We start from the raw sequence: 23,146 nt of genomic DNA, 5'->3' as shown, positions 1-23,146 counted from the left end.
TCCTTCTCAACCTCTCCGTTCTCACCGCATGGCAACGGAGGCGTTTGCCTGACTGTAGCAGCTGGAACAGTCCGTTGCAGGGGTGGAAGGGGTCTCTCATGATATTGTTGGCTCTGGAGTTGCACCTCCTGATGTATAGTTCCTGCAGGGGGGCGAGTGAAGTTCCCATAGTGCTTTCGGCCGAACGCACTACTCTCTGCAGAGCCTTCTTGTCCTTGGCAGAGCAATTCTCAAACCAGATGGTAATGTTCCCGGACAAGATGCTTTCCACCGCCGCTGCGTAGAAGCACTGGAGGATCCTCGGAGACACTCTGAATTTCCTCAATTGCCTGAGGTGGTAAAGGCGCTGCCTTGCCTTACTCACGAGTGCTGAGGCGTGTGATGCCCAAGTCATATCCTCAGAGATGTGGACTCCCAGATATTTAAAACAGTTCACCCTATCCACAGGATCCCCATTTATCCTCAATGGTGTGTACGTCCTCGGATGATGTGCCCTCCTAAAGTCCATGATCAGCTCCTTCATTTTTTTGATGTTCAAGAGGAGGCTGTTATCCTGGCACCAGAGTGCTAGATCAGCCACCTCCTCCCGGTAGGCCTTCTCATCATTGTCTGAGATCAGGCCCACCACCACAGTGTCATCAGCAAACTTAATTATTGAGTTGGAGCTGAACCTAGCCACGCAGTCATGTGTGTACAGGGAGTACAATAGGGGGCTGAGGACGCAACCCTGGGGCGATCCTGTGCTCAGGGTGAGGGACTTTGATGTATTCCCTCCCATCTTGACTACCTGGGGCCTGGCGGTGAGAAAGTCCAGGACCCAGGCACACAGGGAGGTGTTGAGCCCCAATTCCATTAGTTTCCCAGCCAGTCTGGTGGGGACTATCATGTTGAAGGCTGAACTGTAGTCTATGAACAGCATCCTCACGTAGCCCCCCTTCTGGCTGTCCAGATGGGAGAGAGCAGTGTGCAAGACCTGGGAGACCGCATCGTCCGTGGATCTGTTTGGACGGTATGCGAACTGCAACGGGTCCATGTTCCGAGGGAGGAAGGCGCAGATGTGTTTCTTCACCAGCCTCTCAAAGCATTTCATGACTACCGAGGCAAGGGCCACCAGACGGTAGTCATTCAAACAGGCTGGGGAGGCATTTTTTGGTACCGGTACGATGATGGATTTTTTGAAGCAGGCAGGGCTCACGGACTTGGCCAGGGAGAGGTTGAATAATGTAATGAGCACTGGAGCACTACAGTACAATCTCATTCGACAGTACAATCTCATCCTGTCTCTAGTGAGTATGGTGACTACATCTGCACACAGTACTCCAAATGTTTTTATCCTAATCTGATTCTCTACATTGGAGCAGGAAATATTTCTGAACAGTGAAAGGCCTATACTCTAACTCTTTGCAGTATAGATCTGGCATGAAACTACTGTAGTCAAGAAAAAAGGGACTCATGATAATTTCAAACAATGCTACTCATTGTACTGCAAGTCGAGTAGTAACTGCAAGGTTATTCAATAGTGTACAGTAACAACATGAGGTATTTTTAGACCAAGAAAGATTAATCTTTCCTTTAGTGGCTGACACTTAAAAGCAGTATGGAAAGGAGGAGCAAAGAATGAAACACAAGGCAGAAGTTCCAAATGCGGTCGGGGTCATTACTGCATGAAATCAGTTGCTTTTCTGTGACATTTCTCCTGGAATCCTGTGTTTCCTTGGGCAGACAACATGGTGCAACAAGGGCAGTGTTGCCACTCAGCTCTCGAGGAAGTACTCATTCAAATAACTCTCTTTAAATATGGTTAAAACATTGCTCTAATCCCATTTGACTGCAAATTCCACACTCAGTTCTGAATTTATTACCGTGATTGTTTCTGCAGCCTTTCAGCCCAATTCTAAATAGTCCAGGCCTGTCTTCACCAATATGATGAAGAGAGACACAAAATGCTGAAGTAACTCAGTGGGACAGGCAGCACCTCTGGAGAGAAGGGTCTCGATCCAAAACGTCACCTATTCCTTCTCTCCAGAGATGCTGCCTGTCGTGCTGAGTTACTCCAGTTTTTTTGTGTCTATCTTCATTCCTTCTTACACATATCTATGGAAAATGTCTGTACAGCAGCCGTATAGCACAGGTGACATCTATCTACTCCACTCCCCAAAGGAAGAAATTCAGAGCTAAGCAGCCAGCATAACTTCAAAGAATTTACTGTCTTCTCCCACCATAGCAGCTGGGGACTCCAAACCCAAGAAATGTCTGGAAGCCATAAACTACTGGAAAACTAAAAACCCATCTGCTTTAGGATTGTCCTTCAGGGCAGGCAACATACAATCCTTGCCCAAGTATGTCTTGTGTCCAGGAATGTGGTGGAATCTTAAATATTTTCAGGAAGACCTCAGCAAGTCACTTCATTGATGGCAGATAGAATGGGCAATCAACGCTGGCCTTGCCAGTGCGAAAAGTAACACTGCGAAAAGTAAATTATAGAATATGTCCATCCTTGTTCACATAAATAGGTATACAGCTGTACTGGTTGCTAAATAGAGGTTTACAGTCTACTCTTCAGGTAATATCTTCCTGGCATTCTCTGTTGGACAGTTCAATATTGTCCACGTTTAGTGAACAACCTTTGTCTCAACGTCAGCAAGACAAAGGGGATAGTGATGGACTTCAGGAAGCAAAGAGGTACACAGACCCCAGATTGTATTGATGTTGCCGAAGTAGAGATGGTTGAAAACTTCAAATTCCTAGTTAATATCACCAACAACTTCTCCTGGACTACCCACCCATGTTGAAGCAACGACCAAGAACTCCTCTACATCCTTAGAAGGCAAAGGAGGCTCGGCATGTCCCCTACAACTATCACCAACTCCTACAGATGCACCATAGAAAGCATTTTATCAGGCATCACAGCTTGGTTTGGGAACAGCTCCATCCAAGACCGCAAGAAATTGCAGCAACTAGTGGACGCAGCCCAGACCATCACTAAAATCAACCTCTCTTCTATTGACTCCATTTATACCGCACGCTGCCTCGGCAAGGCCAGCAGCATAATCAAGGACGAGTCACAACCCGGTCACTCCGTCTTATCCCCTCTCACATCAAGCAAAAAGCACAAAAGTGTGCAAAAAAACACACACCACCAGATCCAGGGGCATTTTCTTCCCAGCTGTTATCAGGCAACTGAATCATCCTACCACAACCAGGGAGCAGTGCTGAACTACAATCTACCTCCTTGGCGGGCTCGTACTATCCTTGATTAGATTTTGCTGGCTTTACCTTGCACTAAATGTTATTCCCTTACTGTGTATCTATATTGGCTGTAAATGACTCAATTGTAATCACGTAGTCTTTTTTGCTGATGGATAGCACGCAACAAAAGAACACGTGACAATAAACTAAACTAAACTATTTCCAAAAGTGTTTTACTTTTGAATTGCAGCATCTGTTGTATTTTGTGTTTGGAGTTTTGGTACGCCTCGTGCAAGGCTGATTTGCTACAAACACTGTTGTATGAAGAGTAAAACTTCCTTTCAGTTTGTAACGACAGAATTTTGCCCGAGGTGAAACTTGCTATTAAAATTGTTTGGCAGCAATATAATAATAAATATCCTTGACATTCTCGGCAAGCAATTTCAAGCTGTATCACTGCACCTGGGCTTAATACCCCCATCAAATCCAACTGTTGTAGCCATTCGTCATTCTCCTCATGTCAGCTAAAAAAACACCAAACCTACCCCACAATGTGTCTCTAGCCTTGTAGATCATAGCACATTATGTGCTGGGCCAAGCACTTAAAACAGGGAAATATGGGGCTGATTCTCACCCAACTGTAGTAAGTCAATTTTGAATGCACAATTCTTTCAGAAATGCGTGCAATAGCCTCAAACATCATCAAGCCCTTCAGTGAAAGAGGCTGAAAATACAAACATTTCTGAAGAGCTTTCAACGGTTCTTGCATTAATGTTTACTCATTACACTCTTGCACCAGACCGACAAATCACCAACTACTTAGAAAATCCAACAAGGATTTATTCCCCCCATGCCCTGCCAAGGATTTGTGTAATTTAATACAAAAACACCTGAAGAGGTCAGAATCTAAAATATACACGAAAAGCTGGAGTAACACAGCAGGCCAGACCTACATCTCTGGAGTAAAGGAGTAAAGAACTGGCCTCCACTGCCTCAGAGGGCGGTGGAGGCCGGTTCTCTGGATACTTTCAAGGGAGAGCTAGATGGGGCTCTTAAAGATAGTGGAGTCAGGGGATATGGGGAGCAGGCAGGAACGGGGGAACTGATTGGGGATGATCAGCCATGATCACATTGAATGGCGGTGCTGGCTCGAAGGGCCGAATGGCCCACTCTTGCACCTATTGTCTATAGGTGACATCACCTGTTCCTTTTCTCCAGAGCTGCTGTCTGACCCGTTGAGCTACTCTAGCTTTTTGTGTCCATCTTCAGTTTAAACCAGCACCTACACATGAGATCAGAATCTATTTTGATATGATTCAAATCTCCTCAAAAGTGAATTCTACAAAATTTTGCACTTTAAGATATCCGAATCAGATGAATGATTCAACCAATATGCTGTTATAATCTGAAAATAAGCATGCCATCCATTTCAAGATAGCAAGCTCTATCTGAAAATGGATGCGGCTCATGGCACTGATATTTAAGACCAGACTAAGTTTAGAAGAATGAGAGGTTACTGCAGAATGATGGAGGATGTTTCCACTAGTGGGAGAGTCTAGGGCCAGAGGTCATAGCCTCAGAATTAAAGAACGTTCTTTTAGGAAAGATATGAGGAGTGATTTATTTAGTCAGAGGGTGGTGAATCTGTGGAATTCTTTGCAACAGAAGGCTGTGGATGTTAAATCAGTAAATATTTTTAAGACAGAGAGAGATAGATTCTTGATTAATACAGGTGTCAGAGGTTATGGGGATAAGGCAGGAAAATGGGGATAGGAAGGAGATAGATCAGCCATGATTGAATGGCGGAGTAGAATTGATGGGCCAAATGCCCTAATTCTACTCTTATCCCTTATGACCTTATCACTAGCTCGACCCGTTTGCATCACTCTCTCTCCAAATCTCAATGGACTTCAGTAATTTAATTTTCTTCTGCAATTTTGTACAAATGCTATCCAACTTCTCAAGTGATCCGACTTGTTTTGTCAATCGCGATTAATATGAGAACCAACATTTAGGTTCAGATATTAGTTCTTCAAATGAACCTACGATCAACAGTCAAGTTATCCTCACATGTCACCTGTTTTGGAAGTATGCCAAAACACACAACTCTGCAAAAGCCAGACCATATTAATCCCACCCAGCCTCTCATATATGGAGCCAGGATGTCCATCAATTCTAGCAACTAAATACTAATAAAATTACTAATCACAAGCATGACAGAGTAACTTAATTTCAAAGCCATCAAAGGCATGTCTCCAGGGTATTATTGCAGATTCAGAGGATTTGAAAGGATTTTGCTGTGGGAGGGGTTTTAGATAAGGAAGCGACAAGGAGGGGGAAAAAAATCAAAAAGGCAGGTTGCTGAAAAAAATCTGCAGACAACATGAAAGTCTCCGAATTAGGAAACATTTGGTAATCATCCAAAGATCCAAAGATTAAATCAGCCAAAGATAATGAACTAATTGCAAGTCACAAAATCTATTAAAAAATGATATTTTTTTGATTTCACAGAAAATAATTTGGATAGAATATACAAAGTGAAAATTTGAAAAATAATTGTGATGCACAAGGATTTTTAAATGAAACGTATAAATTGTAAGAATTGTGACCTCAGAAGTTGCCCCAAATCACAATGCTAACACCAAAATCTGATCCAAGAGCATTTGTTTTTAATCACAATGTATTTCAGTTATTTCATGTTTCAGTCACATTTGAAAGAATGGGAACAGAAACAATAATGTATAAAATTACACTAACATTTTTCACAACTGATATTGCATTATTTGATAAAACATTTGCATTTGCAAACTTTTCTTCCCCATTCTCCCTTGCTATTTAACTTTAAACACGTGTTTCCAAGTTTCAGTGTGGGCCATTTTGGGAACGGTGTTCATAGTTCTATAAATTTTGAGAACTATGGATAAGACTGGTCCTGGGGTGAAAGTGCGAAATTAGGGAATGCTCATTGCAACAAGATTGGTCAGGAACTGGGGAAGCAGATTGGGAGCAAGTGCTTGGAGGTAAATCCACATCCAACATGTGGGAGTCTTTCAGTGGTCAGGTGGTTAGTTCAGGATTAGCATGCTCCTGTGAGGATGAAAGGCTGGCTACGTTCCTGGATGCCAAGAGATAATACAAGTTTAGTTCTCGTAAATCTATTTTGCATCCTCTTCAGTTAACAAGTTCACAAATTATAGGAGTAGAATGAGGCCATACAGCCCATCGATCTCTGCCTCCTAATCCCATATTCCTGCCTTCTCTCCATAACCCTTGATCAAGAATTTGTCTATCACTGCCTTACAAATACCCACTGACGGCTTACACAACCCTCTGTGGCAATGAGCTCCACAGATTAACTACCCTCTGACTAAAGAAGTTCTTCCTCACCTCCATTCTAAAAGAGCACCCTCTAACTGAGGCTATGACCTCTGGTCCTAGATTCTCAAACTAGTGGAAACATCCACTCAACATCCACTCTATCTATACCTTTCAGTGTTCATAAACTCCAGCGAGTAGATGCCTAGTGCTGTAATCCGCTCAAAACATCTCTAAATTTGCGGATGACACAAAGCTGGGTGGCAGTGTGAGATACGAGGAGGATGCTATGAGGCTGCAGGGTGACTTGGATAGATTGGGTGAGTGGGCAGAAGCACAGCAGATGCAGTATAATGTGGATAAATGTGGGGTTATCCACTTTGGTGGCAAGAACAGGAAGGCAGATTATTATCTGAATGGAAGACACAAAATGTTGGATTAACTCAGCGGGACAGGCTGCATCTCTGGAGAAGGAATGAGTGACGTTTGAGACGGTGTGCTTGTACATCAGTCACTGAAATTAAGCATGCAGGTACAGCAGGCAGTGAAGAAAGCTAATGGCATGTTGGGATTCATTGCGAGAGGATTTGAGTTTAGGCGCAAGGAGGTCCTACTGCAGTTGTACAGGGCCCTGGTGAGACCACACCTGGAGTATTGTGTGCAACTTTGGTCTCTTAATTTGAGGAAGGACATTATTGGTGTTGAGGGAAGGAAGCGTAGGTTCACCAGGTCATGGGATGGAGAGACTGACGTATGATGAAAGAATGGGTCGACTGGGCTTGTATTCGTTGGAATTTAGAAGGATGAGAGAGGATCTTATAGAAGCATATAAAATTCTTTGAGGATTGGACAGTATAGATACAGGAAAAATGTTTCCAATGTTGGGGAGTCCAGAACCAGGGGTCACTGTTTAAGAATAAGGGGTAGGCCATTTAGGACTGAGATGAGGGAACATTTTTCCACCCAGAGTTATGAATCTGTGGAATTCTCTGCCAGAGAAGGCAGTGGAGGCCAATTCACTGGATGTTTTCAAGAGTTAGATTTAGGTCTTAGGGCTAAGGGAATCAAGGATATGGGTGGAAAAGCCAGAACGGGGTACTGATTTCGGATGATCAGCCATGACCATATTAAATGACGGTGCTGGCTCAAAGGGCTGAATGGCCTACTCCTGCACCTATTTTCTGTTTTTATCATATGTTAACCCACTGATTCCTGGAATCATTCTTGTAAACCTCCTCTCAACCATTGCCCATCTGTCAACCAAAGAACCATCTTGAATGTTAATTTCTGCACAGAGCACAATAAAAGTGAGGCATTTTGTTTAATGACATCCTACAGCAGGCCACCAGAACCGGAGCAGGGCCTTACATCGCCCGGCGCGGCTTAAACGGCCGCGGGACTTACCATCGCCCGCCGGGGGCTTTAATATCGGGAGCCCCAGTCGCCTCGACATTGCAGTTTGGCTGCCTGACCACGGGAGAAGAACAAAGGACAGGGAAGAGATAAGACTTTTGTCTTCCATCACAGCGAGGAGGTGTTTGGAGATTCACTGTTTATGTTGAATTGTGTTAATTGTGCGTTTTGGTCTTTTTTTTGCTGTTATTACTACAGGAACAACATTTTGTTCAAACCTTGCTTGTTTGAATGACAATAAAGGACAATTGAATTGAATTTAATCGAGAACTGTGTACCTTTAATGTAGCCTTACTAATAATGTATTGTACAGCTGTAACATGATGTCCCAACTACAGAACTCAATACCCTGACTGATGAAGATAAGCAATTCAAAAACTTCTTGATCACCCTGTCTACCTGCATTGCCACTTTCTTTGAACTTTGTTACTGCACCTCTGGGTCTTGCTCCCAACACTTCCCAGAGCCTTACCATTTATTGTGCATGTCCTGCCTGGTTTGCCCTACCAAAATGCAACATCTCACATTTAGCCTTGTTGATGAATTTCCCATCATAGAAACATAGAAACATAGAAATTAGGTGCAGGAGTAGGCCATTCGTCCCTTCGAGCCCGCACCGCCATTCAATATGATCATGGCTGATCATCCAACTCAGTATCCCGTACCTGCCTTCTCTCCATACCCTCCGATCCCCTTAGCCACAAGGGCCACATCTAACTCCCTCTTAAATATAGCCAATGAACTGGCCTCGACTACCCTCTGTGGCAGAGAGTTCCAGAGATTCACCACTCTCTGTGTGAAAAAAAGTTATTCTCATCTCAGTTTTAAATGATTTCCCCCTTATCCTTAAGCTGTGACCCCTTGTCCTGGACTTCCCCAACATCGGGAACAATCTTCCTGCATCTAGCCTGTCCAACCCCTTAAGAATTTTGTAAGTTTCTATAAGATCCCCTCTCAATCTCCTTAAATTCTAGAGAGTATAAACCAAGTCTATCCAGTCTTTCTTCATAAGACAGTCCTGACATCCCATGAATCCAGATAACCTTTTTCCCTGCCCACTGTACAATGTGTGTCAGCCACAAGCTTACAAAGCATGACACCTGGAATTACATCCAAATTGCTAACATAACAACGTATAACAGTGGTTCCAGCACAGACCCCGTGACACACCACTTGTTACATGACTCTGCTCCAAAAGTGCACTGTGATTGGTCCAGCATCTATCTTGGAACAATTTTCTTTTTCTGTGCCGTGCAGATTGCTTTGATAGGGTCACACTGTCTTTGAGAAAGATCCACTGAGGGGTCAGTCACTTGTTCTCTGCACTGGATGCTTCCCAGCTTCTTCCTTTCGCACAGAGAGTTTGTGTCCACAGGACAGGAGCCAATAACCAAAAATCTGTAGCCTCCTTTTGTTCTGGTATTTTATTTAATTCACATGTTTAATCGAAAATGCTTTATTATTAATGTTTTATGCGTCATTCCTAACTGTCACTGCATGTCATGTTATCACTTGCGGGCAGAGCACCAAGGCATTTTACATTTTAGTCGAGCATTTGTATGTGTGGAAGCATTGGGGTGCTACCACTTTAAGAAATGCCTCACTTTTATTGTGCTCTGTGCAGAAATTAACATTCAAGATGGTTCTTTGGTTGACAGATGGGCAATAAAGATGGACAATGGGTCAGCTCCCGACAGCACACTGGCGATATACTGAGATTAATCATGCGGATCCTCGGTGGAACACTGACTGACCAGGCAGACGGTCACATGAACAGAAACTAAAACTTCAGTTGTAGCTCTGATACATTGACCCTCAAGAGCAGGAAGTCTGCCAACCTTCTGTGCTGTTGCTTGGCTTCAGCTCCTCAGCAACCACTTGCTGACACAGGCATGGAGTTTCCCATTTCTCAGGTTATGTCCAAACTCTCTGGGCCTAGGTACATAGAAACATAGAAATTAGGTGCAGGAGTAGGCCATTTGGCCCTTCGAGTACACAAGGCAAACTCCTAGTCACTGTAGAAACGGTATGTGGAGTGCATTAACATTCCCTGAATGCACTTGGTAGGGTTTCATGTAAAATCCTATTGCACAAAACAAATCACAAAGCGCAGGGGGGGGTGTGCAATCTATAGCAGCAGGGTGGCGCAGTGGTAGAGTTGCTGCCTTACAGCACCAGAGACCCGGGTTCCAGCCTGACTACATGTGCGGCTCGCCTGCAGTCCATCTGTCTTTACTTTTTTCTGTTGTTTTTTTTGTCTTGTTTTGGTTAAGTTTTAGTTTGTTGGGTTGTGTTAGAGGGGGTGAAACATGTTCTCTGTCTCTTCCTTCAGGGAATGCGACTTTTTCGTGTCGTATCCCCCTTCTCTGCCTCCGTCTTCGCTGAGGCCTAATGGCGGAGCTGGCGGCTTCCAACCTGTGACCGACCCCGAGGCTCTGGAGGCAGAGCCAGCCAGGACTCACCAACGAGAGGCTGGCCGTCTTCGGTGCTCAGGCAGCGTTGGCCCGACTTGCTGGAGCGGCGTTCTGGCTTTCGGTGGCGGCCTGGAGCTGATGCAGCGGCGCTCGGAGCTGAGACTGCGGGACCCGGAGCTGGGGCAGCGGCCTGGAGCTGGGGCTGCCCGGAGATGGGGCAGCGGCCTGGAGCGGAGACTGCGGGACCCGGAGCTGGGGGGGCGGCCCGGAGCGGAGACTGCGGGACCTGGAGCTGGGGCGGCGGCCCGGAGCTGATGCTGTGGCGGGCCGTCTCGGAGCGGAGACGGCGTTCCGGCTTTCGGCGGCGGCGACATCACCACGGAGGTCCGGTGGACTGGAGAGCGGCATCTTCGGCCTGGATCGATCGCCTCAGCGCAGAGGGAGAACAAGGAGGGAAGAGACGGAGACTAAGACTTTGCCTCCATCACAGTGAGGATGTGCTTGGTGAACTCACTGTGGTGGATGTTTAATTTGCATTTATTGTATGTTTTGTTATTATTGATTCTGTGTATGACTGCAGGCAACATAATTTCGTTCAGACCGAAAGGTCTGAATGACAATAAAGGATCTATCTATCTATGTGCTGTCTGTACAGAGATTGTACGTTCTCCCTGTAGGTTTTCTCCGAAATCTTTGGTTTCCTCCCACACTCCAAAGACGTACAGGTTTGTAGGTTAATTGGCTTGGTACAAGTGTAAATTGTCCCTAGTGTGTGGAGGACAGTGTTAATGTGCAGGGATCACTGGTCGGGGCAGAATCGCTGGGCCAAAAGGCCTGTTTCCACGCTTTATCTCTAAAAAAAACTAAATATGCATGGGGAGAAGTTGTCAGAAAACAATGGGGATACCAATATTAGAGAGAGGGGACTGGCAATCAATAATTATATTCAGGTTGGTATATTAAATTGATGGAGTTCCACAGGGCAATTAAGAAAGCTGTGAAACTGAATCTGTAAAAACACTGGTCGATTAAATGATGAGCTGGGAGGGTAGAATGCAGCAACCCAATAACTGGAGTGTCCTCGTACATGAAACAAAGTTAATATGCAGGTATACAAATATAAAATTATAGAAAATAAATGGGTAAAATGGAATGTTGGCCTTTACTGCAGAATATAAATGGCAGCAAAATCTTTCTATAACTGAATTGATAATAGAGAGCACACCCACTAATTTTCCCTTTCTCCCATTTGCTCCAAAAACCCGTACATTACCTAGTCCATCACAGGAACAGATTTCCCCACTATTGGAGATTCACAGGAAGCGTTTCCTCAAGACAGCTAAAGGCCAAAGCCGCACACCACAGCTACCATTGGGAGGGTGGTACAGGAACCTGAAGAACCATTATCTCCAAGTTGAAACTTCTGCCCAGCAAATATCAATCAGGCTCCTGAACATCTTTGCACAAACCCATCCCTCCACTGAAGCACGACCATTGCTCGATATGCTTCACTTCTTGTACTATCCTGGTCTGGATTACTGAGAACTTATTGTATATTTATTTGTTGTTGCATCTAATATGTCTGTAAAGCTGCAACTAACATTTTTTTGTACTGGTTCCCATCCAGCGCATTGGACAAATAAACACTCTTGAAGTCTTGAATGTATATGTTTTTTTAATATAAAAAAAGTTCCAGCTGCTCAGTGTGCTACTACAGGGGCAAGTTACAGATGTTCCTGTTACAGTCTGCAGCAAATTGACCAAGTTTCAGATGCACTCTTCAGCACACATCTGCAGGCTGGAATAGTCCAACCCCGTCTCCAGTCACCACCCCCCTTTGATTTTCAACAAACTTCCGTAGAAAATCCACTTTCATTCTCCAGTTAAATGGATATTTGGGTCTTTGCTGCACTCTTGGCAGCATTATAGAAAGCAGTTTACATCCAATAATCAGGTTCTTTCCTCCAACTGAAAGGGAGTGTCAGTCCAGCCCCAGTTCCTGCTGCTTGCTGAACAGACATATACAAGAGACTGAATGCAGGCAAGTGTGTTTACTATAGCTTGGCGTGATGGTCGGAGACATGCTGAGACAAAGGGTGCATTTTTTATAAATTTAAAACTATAAATAGAATTCTATATCTGAAATGCAGCTGAAATGTTATTGTCAAACAAAAAAAACATTCGACACTAGTAATTTCAGTGAAGATTGAAGGCAACAATAGGTTGATTACTTAACAAAAAATGTTGGTGCAAAGGAAAAAAGTGTGGTATCAGTTTATTGTCACATGTACCAAGATAAAGTGAAAAGGAAAATCATACAATAAACTACAATCATACCGTATACAGTGCAATGGATACGTGTACGGTATGTTTAATTGGCAGTGGTATCAATGTGATTGGAGCAGAAATTGTTGGTGATATTGACGCAAGAACAAAGCTTTCCACCATCTCGGCTTCAGCACCACGGATACAGACCAGGTATCAATGATCAGCTTTCATTCTGCTGCCATTGGAGAAATTAATATTGTCCTACAAATATTGTTATGCCAACAGAGTACAGAGATTTACGTCAATGTTGCCAGGACTTGATGGCCTGTGCTATAGGGGGAGAGATTGGCCAGGCTAGGACTATATTCCTTGGACCATATGAGGTTGAGAAGTGATTTTATAGAGGTATACAAGATCATGAGGGGAATAGATAGGGTAGAGTCTTTTTACCCCGAGTAGAGGAATCAAGAACCAGAAGACACAGGAATAAGGTGAGGGGAAGAAGATTTAATGGGAATCCAAGGGGCAGTCTCTCCCTCCCCCATATTATGGGCCAAACACAGGCAGATGGACTATTGTAGATGGAGCACTCTGGTCACTTCTGTGCATCATCACTTCGAAGGAAATACTACTGAAACATCCATAAAGCACCCAGCTGGGACGATTAAGTTGTGAAGCTGCAACTATTCTAAAGTTTAAGACGCAACTACTAAAGGTAGTGTGTTTCAGGGATATATGTAAGCACAAACAACTCTCCACAAACCCAGAGCTCAAGTTTTGTTCAATCGGTTTAAAAAAAGTATACAGCTGGCTATTAGACTGTAGAATTATTTCAGGATAATTTTCTGATTTGGTCCAGGCAGGTAGTTAAAGTTATAAGAACTTCCGATAAACATTGAAAGACTAAATTAGTCAGAAGTTGTAAGACATTTCTACACTAAGTATCAGCTGCTGGCAACATATGATGCCTTTATTAATAACATGTTTACAACTGGCACATTTCAGAAAAGAAGCCAGCCGTGTTGAAATTGTGGTGGGGAAAGTTAGGGCCAGAAGTTGAAATATTCAAATTCACATGGGAACAATTGTACAAAAATGCCTAAATAAATAATGGCATTAATAATTTGAGCCACTTAATAGAGAATTACCGTTGACAAAATCATTCTCCAGTGTTATTTTCCCAACCCCACATACATTTCCCAAAGTTTCTATGATATTTAGTATGCAGACTTAAATTGCCTTCACTATGGTGAACAGCAAGAGATAATTCAATCAGGACTTTCTGGGCAGATCAACAGGACAGTCATTATCCAATTTAGGGTGGTACGGTGACGTAGTGGTAGAGTTGCTGTCTTAGTGCCAGAGACCCTGTATTCATTTCACTTCCACTTTACGTGCCAGTGACGAATAAAACTTGACTTGACTTGAGACCCAGGTTCGACCTCAAATACAAGTACTTGCCTGTACGGAATTTGTACATTCTCCCAGCAACCTACATGGGTTTTTCAGAGATCTTCGGTTTCCTCCCACACTCCAAAGACTAACAGGTTAATTGGCTTGGTATAAATGTAAAATTGTGTCTACTATGTAGGGTAGTGTTAATTTGCGGGGAACGCTGGCCAGCTCGGACCCGGTGGGCTGAAGTGCAAGGTTTCCGCATTCTAGTCTACAAAACACAACTAAAGTATTTTCAGGCATGCGACACCACAATGCCCACTGGAGTGCGTGTTGCAAAATGATCAGTTCCCCTTCCCAATATAGCGATTAAAAGCCTCAATCTCCCAAATGGCTAGTATTTTACATTCCCAATTTCAAGAGGGGAGGCCAGGTGGAATGTCAAAAATGCTAAGTTTCCTGTTTAACTGCTGCTCAAAATCATTTCCACATGATAGTCAAGTTCTCGGCATGGCTGCTTTGCCTCAACTTTAAGAGATAGATCTTGCTATCCGATTTCAAGCACGTGTCACCCAGCAAACATGCCAACTCATCTGTCACTTCAAATCCAACTAACACAGACAATCAAGTTAGCCGTCTTTATGCTAAAGATAGTTTGTTTACATGCAACTGTAATTAAATGTATTCAAATAACCGGTACGTATGCTAACAATTCTACACTTCTAAAGAAGATCATAAGTGATAGGAATAGAATTAAGCCATTTGGCCCGTCTGCTCTGCCATTCTATCATGGCTGATCAATCTCTCCCTCCTGGACCCATTCTCCTTCCTGCCTTCTCCCCATAACCCGACACCCATACTAATCAAGAATCTATCCATCTCTGCCTGAAAAATATTCACTGACTTGCCTCCACAGCCGTCTGTGGCAAAGAATTCCACAGATTCACCAACGTCAGAAGTGAGCTCATGCTCAGGTTTGTTGGCATCTGCTACAAAATGTTTTCATACATTTGGTAAAGATTTCTCTGGAAATGAAGTAATCCAAGAAATACCCAATTCAGAAAGCTTCAAATATATTCTGGTATTTTTTAAAACAGATGTGCCGTTTAAAGACTGGGCTTCATTACTATTCATCTTTCTCTCATACAATATAATTTGCCAAACATGGAATTTATGCATGCATATTTTATGCTTCAGCCCAAATGAACTACAAGGCAACATCCTGATGATGACAAAATACCCCAAAACTGCAAAGGAAGGGGTTGTTTGGCAGGAGGCGATGGGCCAGGGAAGAGGGGAAAGTAGTTGTAGGAATTAGTTCATAATACAATTGCAGAATATAAAAAAGGTTTGAAAATATAAAGCAAGGGGTCATCAAATCCAAAACACTTAAAATTTAACGGAACAAATTGGTGCAGACATTGAGTCTCGCATGGCTATTAAGATTATATCTGATCTTTCACCGCTGCACAACTTTCCTGCACTAATTCCATATGTGTTTGTTTGCCCATGTCTATATGGCACACTCTCAGTAACTGAGCCCATACAAGATTGTGGAGAACACTCCAAACATTCACTCCCTCTGGGTGGAGAAATCTTCAATCTTCTTGACGATGAAGGAACTAGAAAGCCTGAACATCTAGACTCAACAGCTTCTTCCTCATTCCTATCCGACTCCTGAACCAATCACCTCTTTCACACTCCCTTCCCAAAGGTGTTGCCATGTGCACTTCCCTCAACTCATTCAGATACTCCGTTATAGCACTTTAATATTTGTGGAACCACAACCGTGCACCATTCTGCTGTTAGCTTTAGTCATTTATTTATTGTTGTGGCCATTGCCATATATTCTTATTATAGCGCGGATGTAGCCTATGGCTGCTACAACTGTGGCAAGTGCGTCCAGCTTCAGCTCCTGAAGGACCATGTTGGGGCACTGGAGAAGCAGCTGGATGACCTCAGGGCCATCCGGGAAAACGAGAGTTTCCTGGACAGGACCTACAGTGAGGTTGTCACGCCAAGGATAAGGGAAGAACGAAGGTGTGTGACTGAAAGGGTAGTAATCATGGAGTGCAGGAGACCCAGGTGGCTGTGCCTGATGAAAGCAGGTACGCCCTCTTGGGAACTGTCGGAGGAGACGATGTTTCCAGTCTGAGCGGCGGACACGTCGGTGGCTCCAATCCTAGAGATGGGACTTGACCGGCAAGACCGACGTCAGGCAGAGCGCTAGTGGTGGGTGACTCCATTGTCAGAGGAGCAGACAGGAGATTCTGTGGCAGCAGACGAGATACGAGGATAGTCTGTTGCCCCCCTGGTGCCAGGGTTCAGGATGTCACAAGCCGAATTCAGAACATTCGAGAGAGAGAGAGAGAGAGAGAGAGAGAGAAGGTGAACAGCCAGCAGTAGTTGTGAATGTTAGGCACAAACAGGAAGAAGAGGACGGAGGTTCTCCAACACAAGTTCAGAGAGTTGGGAAGAAGACTGAAATGCCGGACTTCTAGGGTGGTTATCTTTGGATTGCTTCCAGTACCTCGTGCTAGTGAGGACAGGAACAGGGAGATAGGGGATCTGAATGAGTGGCTGAGGGGCTGGTGCAGGGAGCAAGGATTTAGATTTGTAGACCACTGGGATCTCTTCTGGGGTGGGGTGACCTGTAGAAAAGGGACGGGTTACACCTTAACTGGAGGGGGACCGACATTCTGGCAGGCAGGTTTACTAGGGCTACTGAGTGTGGGTTTAAAATAAAGAGTGGGGGGGGGGGGGGGGGGGGGGGGGGATTGACAAATTGGGAGTATAAAGATGGAGTTGAAGGGTAAGTGACGACAGGAAAAATTACAAACGATTCTCGAATTAATGGGAAGGAAAGTTCGAGAAGGGATAAAAGGGTACCGTCAGGGCCAATTGCGAGCGGTGTCATGAATATGGAGGACAAAGTGTTGTATATGAATGCGCGAAGTATAGGAAATAAAGTGGACGAGCTTGAGGCTCAGTTAGAAATTGGCAAGTATGATGTTGTGGGAATTACAGAGACATAGAAACATAGAAATTAGGTGCAGGAGTAGGCCATTCAGCCCTTCGAGCCTGCACCGCCATTCAATATGATCATGGCTGATCATCCAACTCAGTATCCCGTACCTGCCTTCTCTCCATACCCTCTGATCCCCTTGGGCACAAGGGCCACATCTAACTCCCTCTTAAATATAGCCAATGAACTGGCCTCAACTACCCTCTGTGGCAGAGAGTTCCAGAGATTCACCACTCTCTGTGTGAAAAAAGTTCTCCTCATCTCGGTTTTAAAGGATTTCCCCCTTATCTTTAAGCTGTGTGTGTGACCCCTTGTCCTGGACTTCCCCAACATCGGGAACAATCTTCCTGCATCTAGCCTGTCCAACCCCTTACGAATTTTGTAAGTTTCTATAAGATCCCCTCTCAATCTCCTAAATTCTAGAGAGTATAAACCAAGTCTATCCAGTCTTTCTTCATAAGACAGTCCTGACATCCCAGGAATCAGTCATGGCTGCAAGAGGGCCAGGGCTGAGAACCGAATATTCAAGGGTATACATCTATCGAAAAGACAGACAGGTGGGCAGAGGGTGTGGGGTTGCCCTGTTGGTGAGGAATGAAATTCAGTCCCTTGCAAGGGACGACATTAAAACTGGAGATGTGGAGTCAGTATGGATAGAACTAAGGAATTGTAAGGGTAAAAATATCCTAATTGGACTCATCTACAGGCCCCCAAACAGTAGCCTGGGCATAGGGTGTAATTTGAATCAAGAGTTAAAATTGGCATGAAGCAAAGGTGTTGCTGTGGTTGTTATGGGAGATTTCAACATGCAGGTAGACTGGGAAAATCAGGTTGGTACTGGACCCCAAGAAAGGGACTTTGTAGAGTGCCTTTGTGATGGATTCTTAGAGCAGCTTGTATTGGAGCCTACCAGGGAGAAGGCAATTCTGGATTTAGAGTTATGTAATGAACCGGATTTGATTAAGGAACTTGAGGTTAATGAGCCATTAGGAGGTAGTGCCCATAATATGTTCAGGTTTAATCTACAATTGGAGAGGGGTGTCAGTGTTGCAGTTGAATAATAGGGACTATGGGGCCATGAGGGAGGAGCTGGCCAAAGTTGACTGGAAAGATACACCAGCAGGGATGACAGTGGAACAACAATGGCAAGCATTTCTAGGAATAATACAGAAGATGCAGGATCAGTTCATTCCTAGGAGGAAGAAAGATTCCAAGGAGAGTAAGGGGTGACCGTGGCTGACAAGGGACGTCAGGGACAGTATAAAAATTAAAAGAGCAAAAAAAACAACGTAGCAAAGATGAGCGGGAAGCAAGAGGATTGGGTAATGTTTAAAGAGCAGCAGAAGATAATTAAAAAGACAATATAGGAAGAAAAGATGTGGTACGAAGGTAAGCTAGTCAAGAATATTAAGGAGGATAGTAAAAGCTTCTTTAGGTATGCGAAGAGGAAAAAATTAGTTAAGACCAAAGTTGGACCCTTGAAGACTGAAAAAGGTGAATTTATTATGGGGAACAAAAAATGGCAGATGAGTTGAACAGGTACTTTGGATCCGTCTTCACTAAGGAGGACACAAACAATCTTCCTGATATAGTAGTGCCCAGAGGTCTGGGGTGACGGATGACCTGAAGGAAATCCACATTAGGCAGGAAATGGTGTTGGGCAGACTGATGGGACTGAAGGCTGATAAATCCCCAAGGCCTGATGGTCTGCATCCCAGGGAGTGGCTCTAGAAATCGTGGATGCATTGGTGATCATTTTCCAATGTTCTATAGACTCAGGATCAGTTCCTGTGGATTCGAGGGTAGCTAATGTTATCCCACTTGAAGAGGCAGGAGAGAGAAAACAGGGAATTATAGACCAGTTAGCCTGACATCAGTGTTTGGGAAGATGCTGGAGTCAATTATAAAAGATGAAGTTGCCACACATTTGGATAGCAGTAACAGGATCGGTCCGAGTCAGCATGGATTTACGAAGGGGAAATCGTGCTTGACTAATCTTCTGGAATTTTTTGAGGATGTAACTAGGAAAATGCACATGGGAGAGTCAGTGGATGTAGTGTACCTGGACTTTCAGAAAGCATTTGATAAGGTCCCACATAGATTAGTGGGCAAAATTAGGGCACATGGTATTGGGGGTAGATTGCTGACATGGATAGAAAATTGGTTGGCAGTCAGGAAACAAAGAGTAGGGATTAACGGGTCCCTTTCAGAATGGCAGGCAGTGACTAGTGGGGAACCGCAAGGCTCGGTGCTGGGACCGCAGCTATTCACAATATACATCAATGAATTGGATGAAGGGATTCAAAGTAACATTATCAATTTTCGATGTCACAAAGCTGGGTGGCAGTGTGACACTGTGACAGGATGCTAAATTGAATCAGGAACTTGGACAGGTTGGGGAGGTGGCACAAAGCATGGGTGGCAGTGTGAAATGTGAGGAGGAGGACTTTGGTAGCTATGAGAAAGGCAGATTACTATCTTGGGCGTCAAGTTGGGGGAGGTGGCGGATGCTGGGGGTCCTTGTTTAATGTGGATAAATGTGAGGTTATCCATGCAGGTACAGCAAAACAGAAAAGAAAGAAACTACCTAAATGGCGTCAAGTTGGGAAAAGGGGGAGTACAACGGGATCTGGGGGTCCTTGTTCATCAGTCTATGAAAGTAAGCATGCAGGTACAGAAGGCAGTGAAGAAAGCAAATGGTATGTTGGCCTTTATAACAAGAGGAAGCGAGACTAGGAGCAAAGAGGTCCTTCTGCAGTTGTACAGAACCCTAGTGAGACCACACCTGGCGTATTGTGTGCAGTTTTGGTCCACTAATTTGAGGAAGGATATTCTTGCTATCGAGGAAGTGCAGCGTAGGTTTACAAGGTTAATTATAGGGAGTGGCGGGACTGTTATATGCTGAGAGAATGGCGTGGCTGGGCTTGTACACTCTGGAGTTTAGAAGGATGAGAGGGGATCTTATTGAAATATATAAGATTGTTAAGGGTTTGGACACGCTAGAGGCAGGAAACATGTACCTGATGTTGGGGGAGTCCAGAACCAGCGGCCAGAGTTTAAGAATAAGGGGTAAGCCATTTAGAACGGAGACGAGGAAACACTTTTTCTCACAGAGAGTTGTGTGTCTGAGGAATTCTCTGCCTCAGAGGGCAGTGGTTGCCGGTTCTCTGGATACTTTCAAGAGAGAGCTAGATAGGGCTCTTAAAGATAGCAGAGTCAGTGGATACGGGGAGAAGGCAGGAATGGGATACTGATAGGGGATGATCAGCCATGATCACATTGAATGGCGGTGCTGGCCCGATGGGCCGAATGGCCTTCTCCTGCACCTATTGTCAATTATGATATATACCGCTTACTCTGAGCTTCAGTCAAAAAAGGAATTGCATTGCACCCCATGTAAACAAGAATAAACTAATCTAATTCTCGACAGCAATTTCACCGCAGAAGCTGAGGAGCCATCCCGAGTAATGCCATCTCTTAAAGACAATAAATGGATACAAGCTCTCCTCAGTTATGATTGACATAAAGAATGCAGTTACATTATTTCAATAATTAGGGAAGCTACAGCTGAGAGCAAGGGAATATTTATCCCTTCAATCTCTGAGGCTGATCTGGTTGTTTTCCAGGCGAACACTAGCTGCCAGATTTTCAGCACAACACCTCAAATATCATAACAAAGGACAAACAATAAAAATTTAGAATTAAATCCCAGACATTTTCTATGGACCATGGCAAATCTCAATCCCAAATTCATGCAGCAATAAATAGGGGCTTAAAACTAGTTATTAAAGAACATCTCCACGTTTAAAAATAAAAATAAAATGTCAATTTGGAAACCAACAAACTTAGAGCAAATATAATCCTAGCATGGAAAATCTTAGATTGGGCGAGTCACAGATAGCAAATAAGGTTAAATAGGGATTTAGTGGTTCAGAGATCAGCTGGAAAGGTGGACAATGTGTTGTAAATTCAGATAAGTGTGCAGTAATGCAGTTTGGGAGGTCAAGTCTTGGTAGGACACAAGTTGAAAATCTTAGGAGTACTGATCTATAGAAGGTCCTTTGTGTGCAATTCCATACCTCACTGAAAGCAGCAACAGCGAATGCAGCACTTGGTGTGCTTACCATCATAGGCTTGGACATTGAGCACAAGAATCGGCATGTCATGCTGCAGCTAAACAAATCATTGGACACACTTGGAGCACTGTGTACAAATCTGGTTGCCACACCACAGGAAGGATGTGGAAATAGAGAAAGTGCAGAATAGATTCACCAGGATATAGCTTGCAACAGAGGCATATTAGAAAGATGAGGCACAGAAATAGGACAGCCATTTTCCCCAGCACACAGGTCTAGAACTAGAGGGCACACGTTCAAGAAGAGAAGAGTCAAGAATGTTTTATTGTCATATGTCCCGGACGGGACAATGAAATTCTTACTTGCAGCAGCACATTTCACACTGGCGATGAACAAGCTGCCAGAGATGGCAGTAGAGGTGAAATGTTTAAGAAAGAACTGCAGATGCTGGAAAAATCAAAGTTGACAAAAAATGCTGGAGAAACTCAGCAGGTGAGGCAGCATCTATGGAGAGAAGGAATAGGCGACATTTCGTGTTAAGACTTTTCTTCAGAGGTGAATATAATTCCAATGTGTAAAATGTCTTTGGACATACTCTGATATGAACTTTTAAGAGGGATACATGCTAAATAATGCAAACAACATTAGCATGGATAAAGGTAGATAAAAATGCCCGAGATACTCAGCGGGTGAGGCAGCATGAATGGAGCGAAGGAAATAGGCAACATTTCGGGTCAAGACTGATGTGAGGGGGGGGGGGGGGGGGGGGGGTAGAAGAAGAAGGAAGAGGTGGAGCCAGTGGGCTGAGGAAGAGCTGAGAAGGGTAGGAGACAGTAGGGACCACTTGAAATTAGAGAAGTCAATGTTCATACCGCTGGGGTGCAAACTGCCCAAGCGAAATATGAGGTGCTGCTCCTCCAATTTCCAGTGGTCCTCACTCTGGCCATGGAGGAGGCCCAGGACCGAAAGGTCAGATTCGGAATGGGAGGGGGAGGGATGGTTAGCATGGATAAATATCAGCATGAGACGAAAGATGGGCCAAAATAACCCGTTTCTGTGCTATACAGTTTTCTGAATCAAAAATGTGTGAACAAAGTTGGACAATTCCGAGAGTGAACAAGTGATATATTATTGTTCAATTTTATGTTGCAATTTCTTTGACAAAGCTTCAATGTTTTATCGGCCAGGGTTTCTTGTTGTATGACATAAAGAGCTTACCTGAAGCTGGAGATTTGTGTACACAGATCTCATCCACATTCGTTCCAATGCAAGATTTGCACTCAGGCACCTGCCTCTGCAGCTGCACACATTCTGTGGCATTTATGGAATTCACTAAATCCACCCGATTCACATCAGTCATTGGTGCTTTCTGGATTTCCCTCGTGCTTTCAGAGATTTCCAAAGTCACTTGTCCTTCTACTAAATCATCAACAGGCAATGAGGGCGGTTTCATCTGCAGGCTGTCTGAGTTTTCAATTTTAGCCACACAACTGGCAGGAGGTGACAGAATTTGTGGCACATCAACATCTTCATCTTCCGGGATAGGATTATACCATATCTCCCCCTCATCATCGGCATCATTTTCTTCACTATGATCCATAGTAACCTTTGCAGCAATTTTGTGGTCGTTTGGTTGGGCAGACTCAGGAGGCAAAATTGTAGGCTGCTGTCTTTCTTGCAAGGGGCTTGGAGCAGTCACATGGTTTGTTAGCTCTAATGATACAGGAGCATTGGACTCTTCATTCAAAAAAGGGCTCAGAGTGCTCTGCTGTAACCAGTTTCTTTTCTTGGACACAGTGATGTTGTTTATGTGTGGCCTGTAGTCATTGATCTTGTTAGCTTCACTGGCTTTCAATTCTCTCCTGATTTTTGAAGAGGTGTGTACATTTTCAATGAAATCTGTAATCAGGAGGGGACAAAGATTCAAAACAGTAATTTAATGCTGGCAATTCATAACGTTTACTGAAATTAAAACATTTAACTACAATGCCCTCCATAATGTTTGGGACAAAGATCTATCATTTATTTATTTGCCTGTACTCCACGATTTG

The 23,146-nt window shown here is 44.0% G+C and overlaps 1 protein-coding gene across 2 annotated transcripts in view; it reads right to left on the bottom strand.

Moving 5' to 3' along the window:
* Nucleotides 1-23,146, bottom strand: part of syde2 (synapse defective 1, Rho GTPase, homolog 2 (C. elegans)) — a 94,627-nt gene that overhangs the window by 62,145 nt on the left and 9,336 nt on the right. For both annotated transcript variants that reach the window (XR_008722947.1, XM_055630777.1), the window contains exon 2: nucleotides 22,314-22,994. Coding sequence is in view for 1 of the 2 variants with exons in the window: in XM_055630777.1 (XP_055486752.1) it covers nucleotides 22,314-22,994 (681 nt within the window). In the remaining variant the exon portion in view is untranslated. The remainder of the gene's footprint in view (nucleotides 1-22,313; nucleotides 22,995-23,146) is intronic.

Source organism: Leucoraja erinacea, unplaced genomic scaffold, assembly GCF_028641065.1.
Source record: "Leucoraja erinacea ecotype New England unplaced genomic scaffold, Leri_hhj_1 Leri_52S, whole genome shotgun sequence".
NCBI classification, from domain to species: Eukaryota; Metazoa; Chordata; class Chondrichthyes; order Rajiformes; family Rajidae; genus Leucoraja; species Leucoraja erinaceus.
The sequence above is the reverse complement of the archived record's forward strand: the minus strand, read 5'-3'. Positions and strand labels throughout refer to the sequence as shown.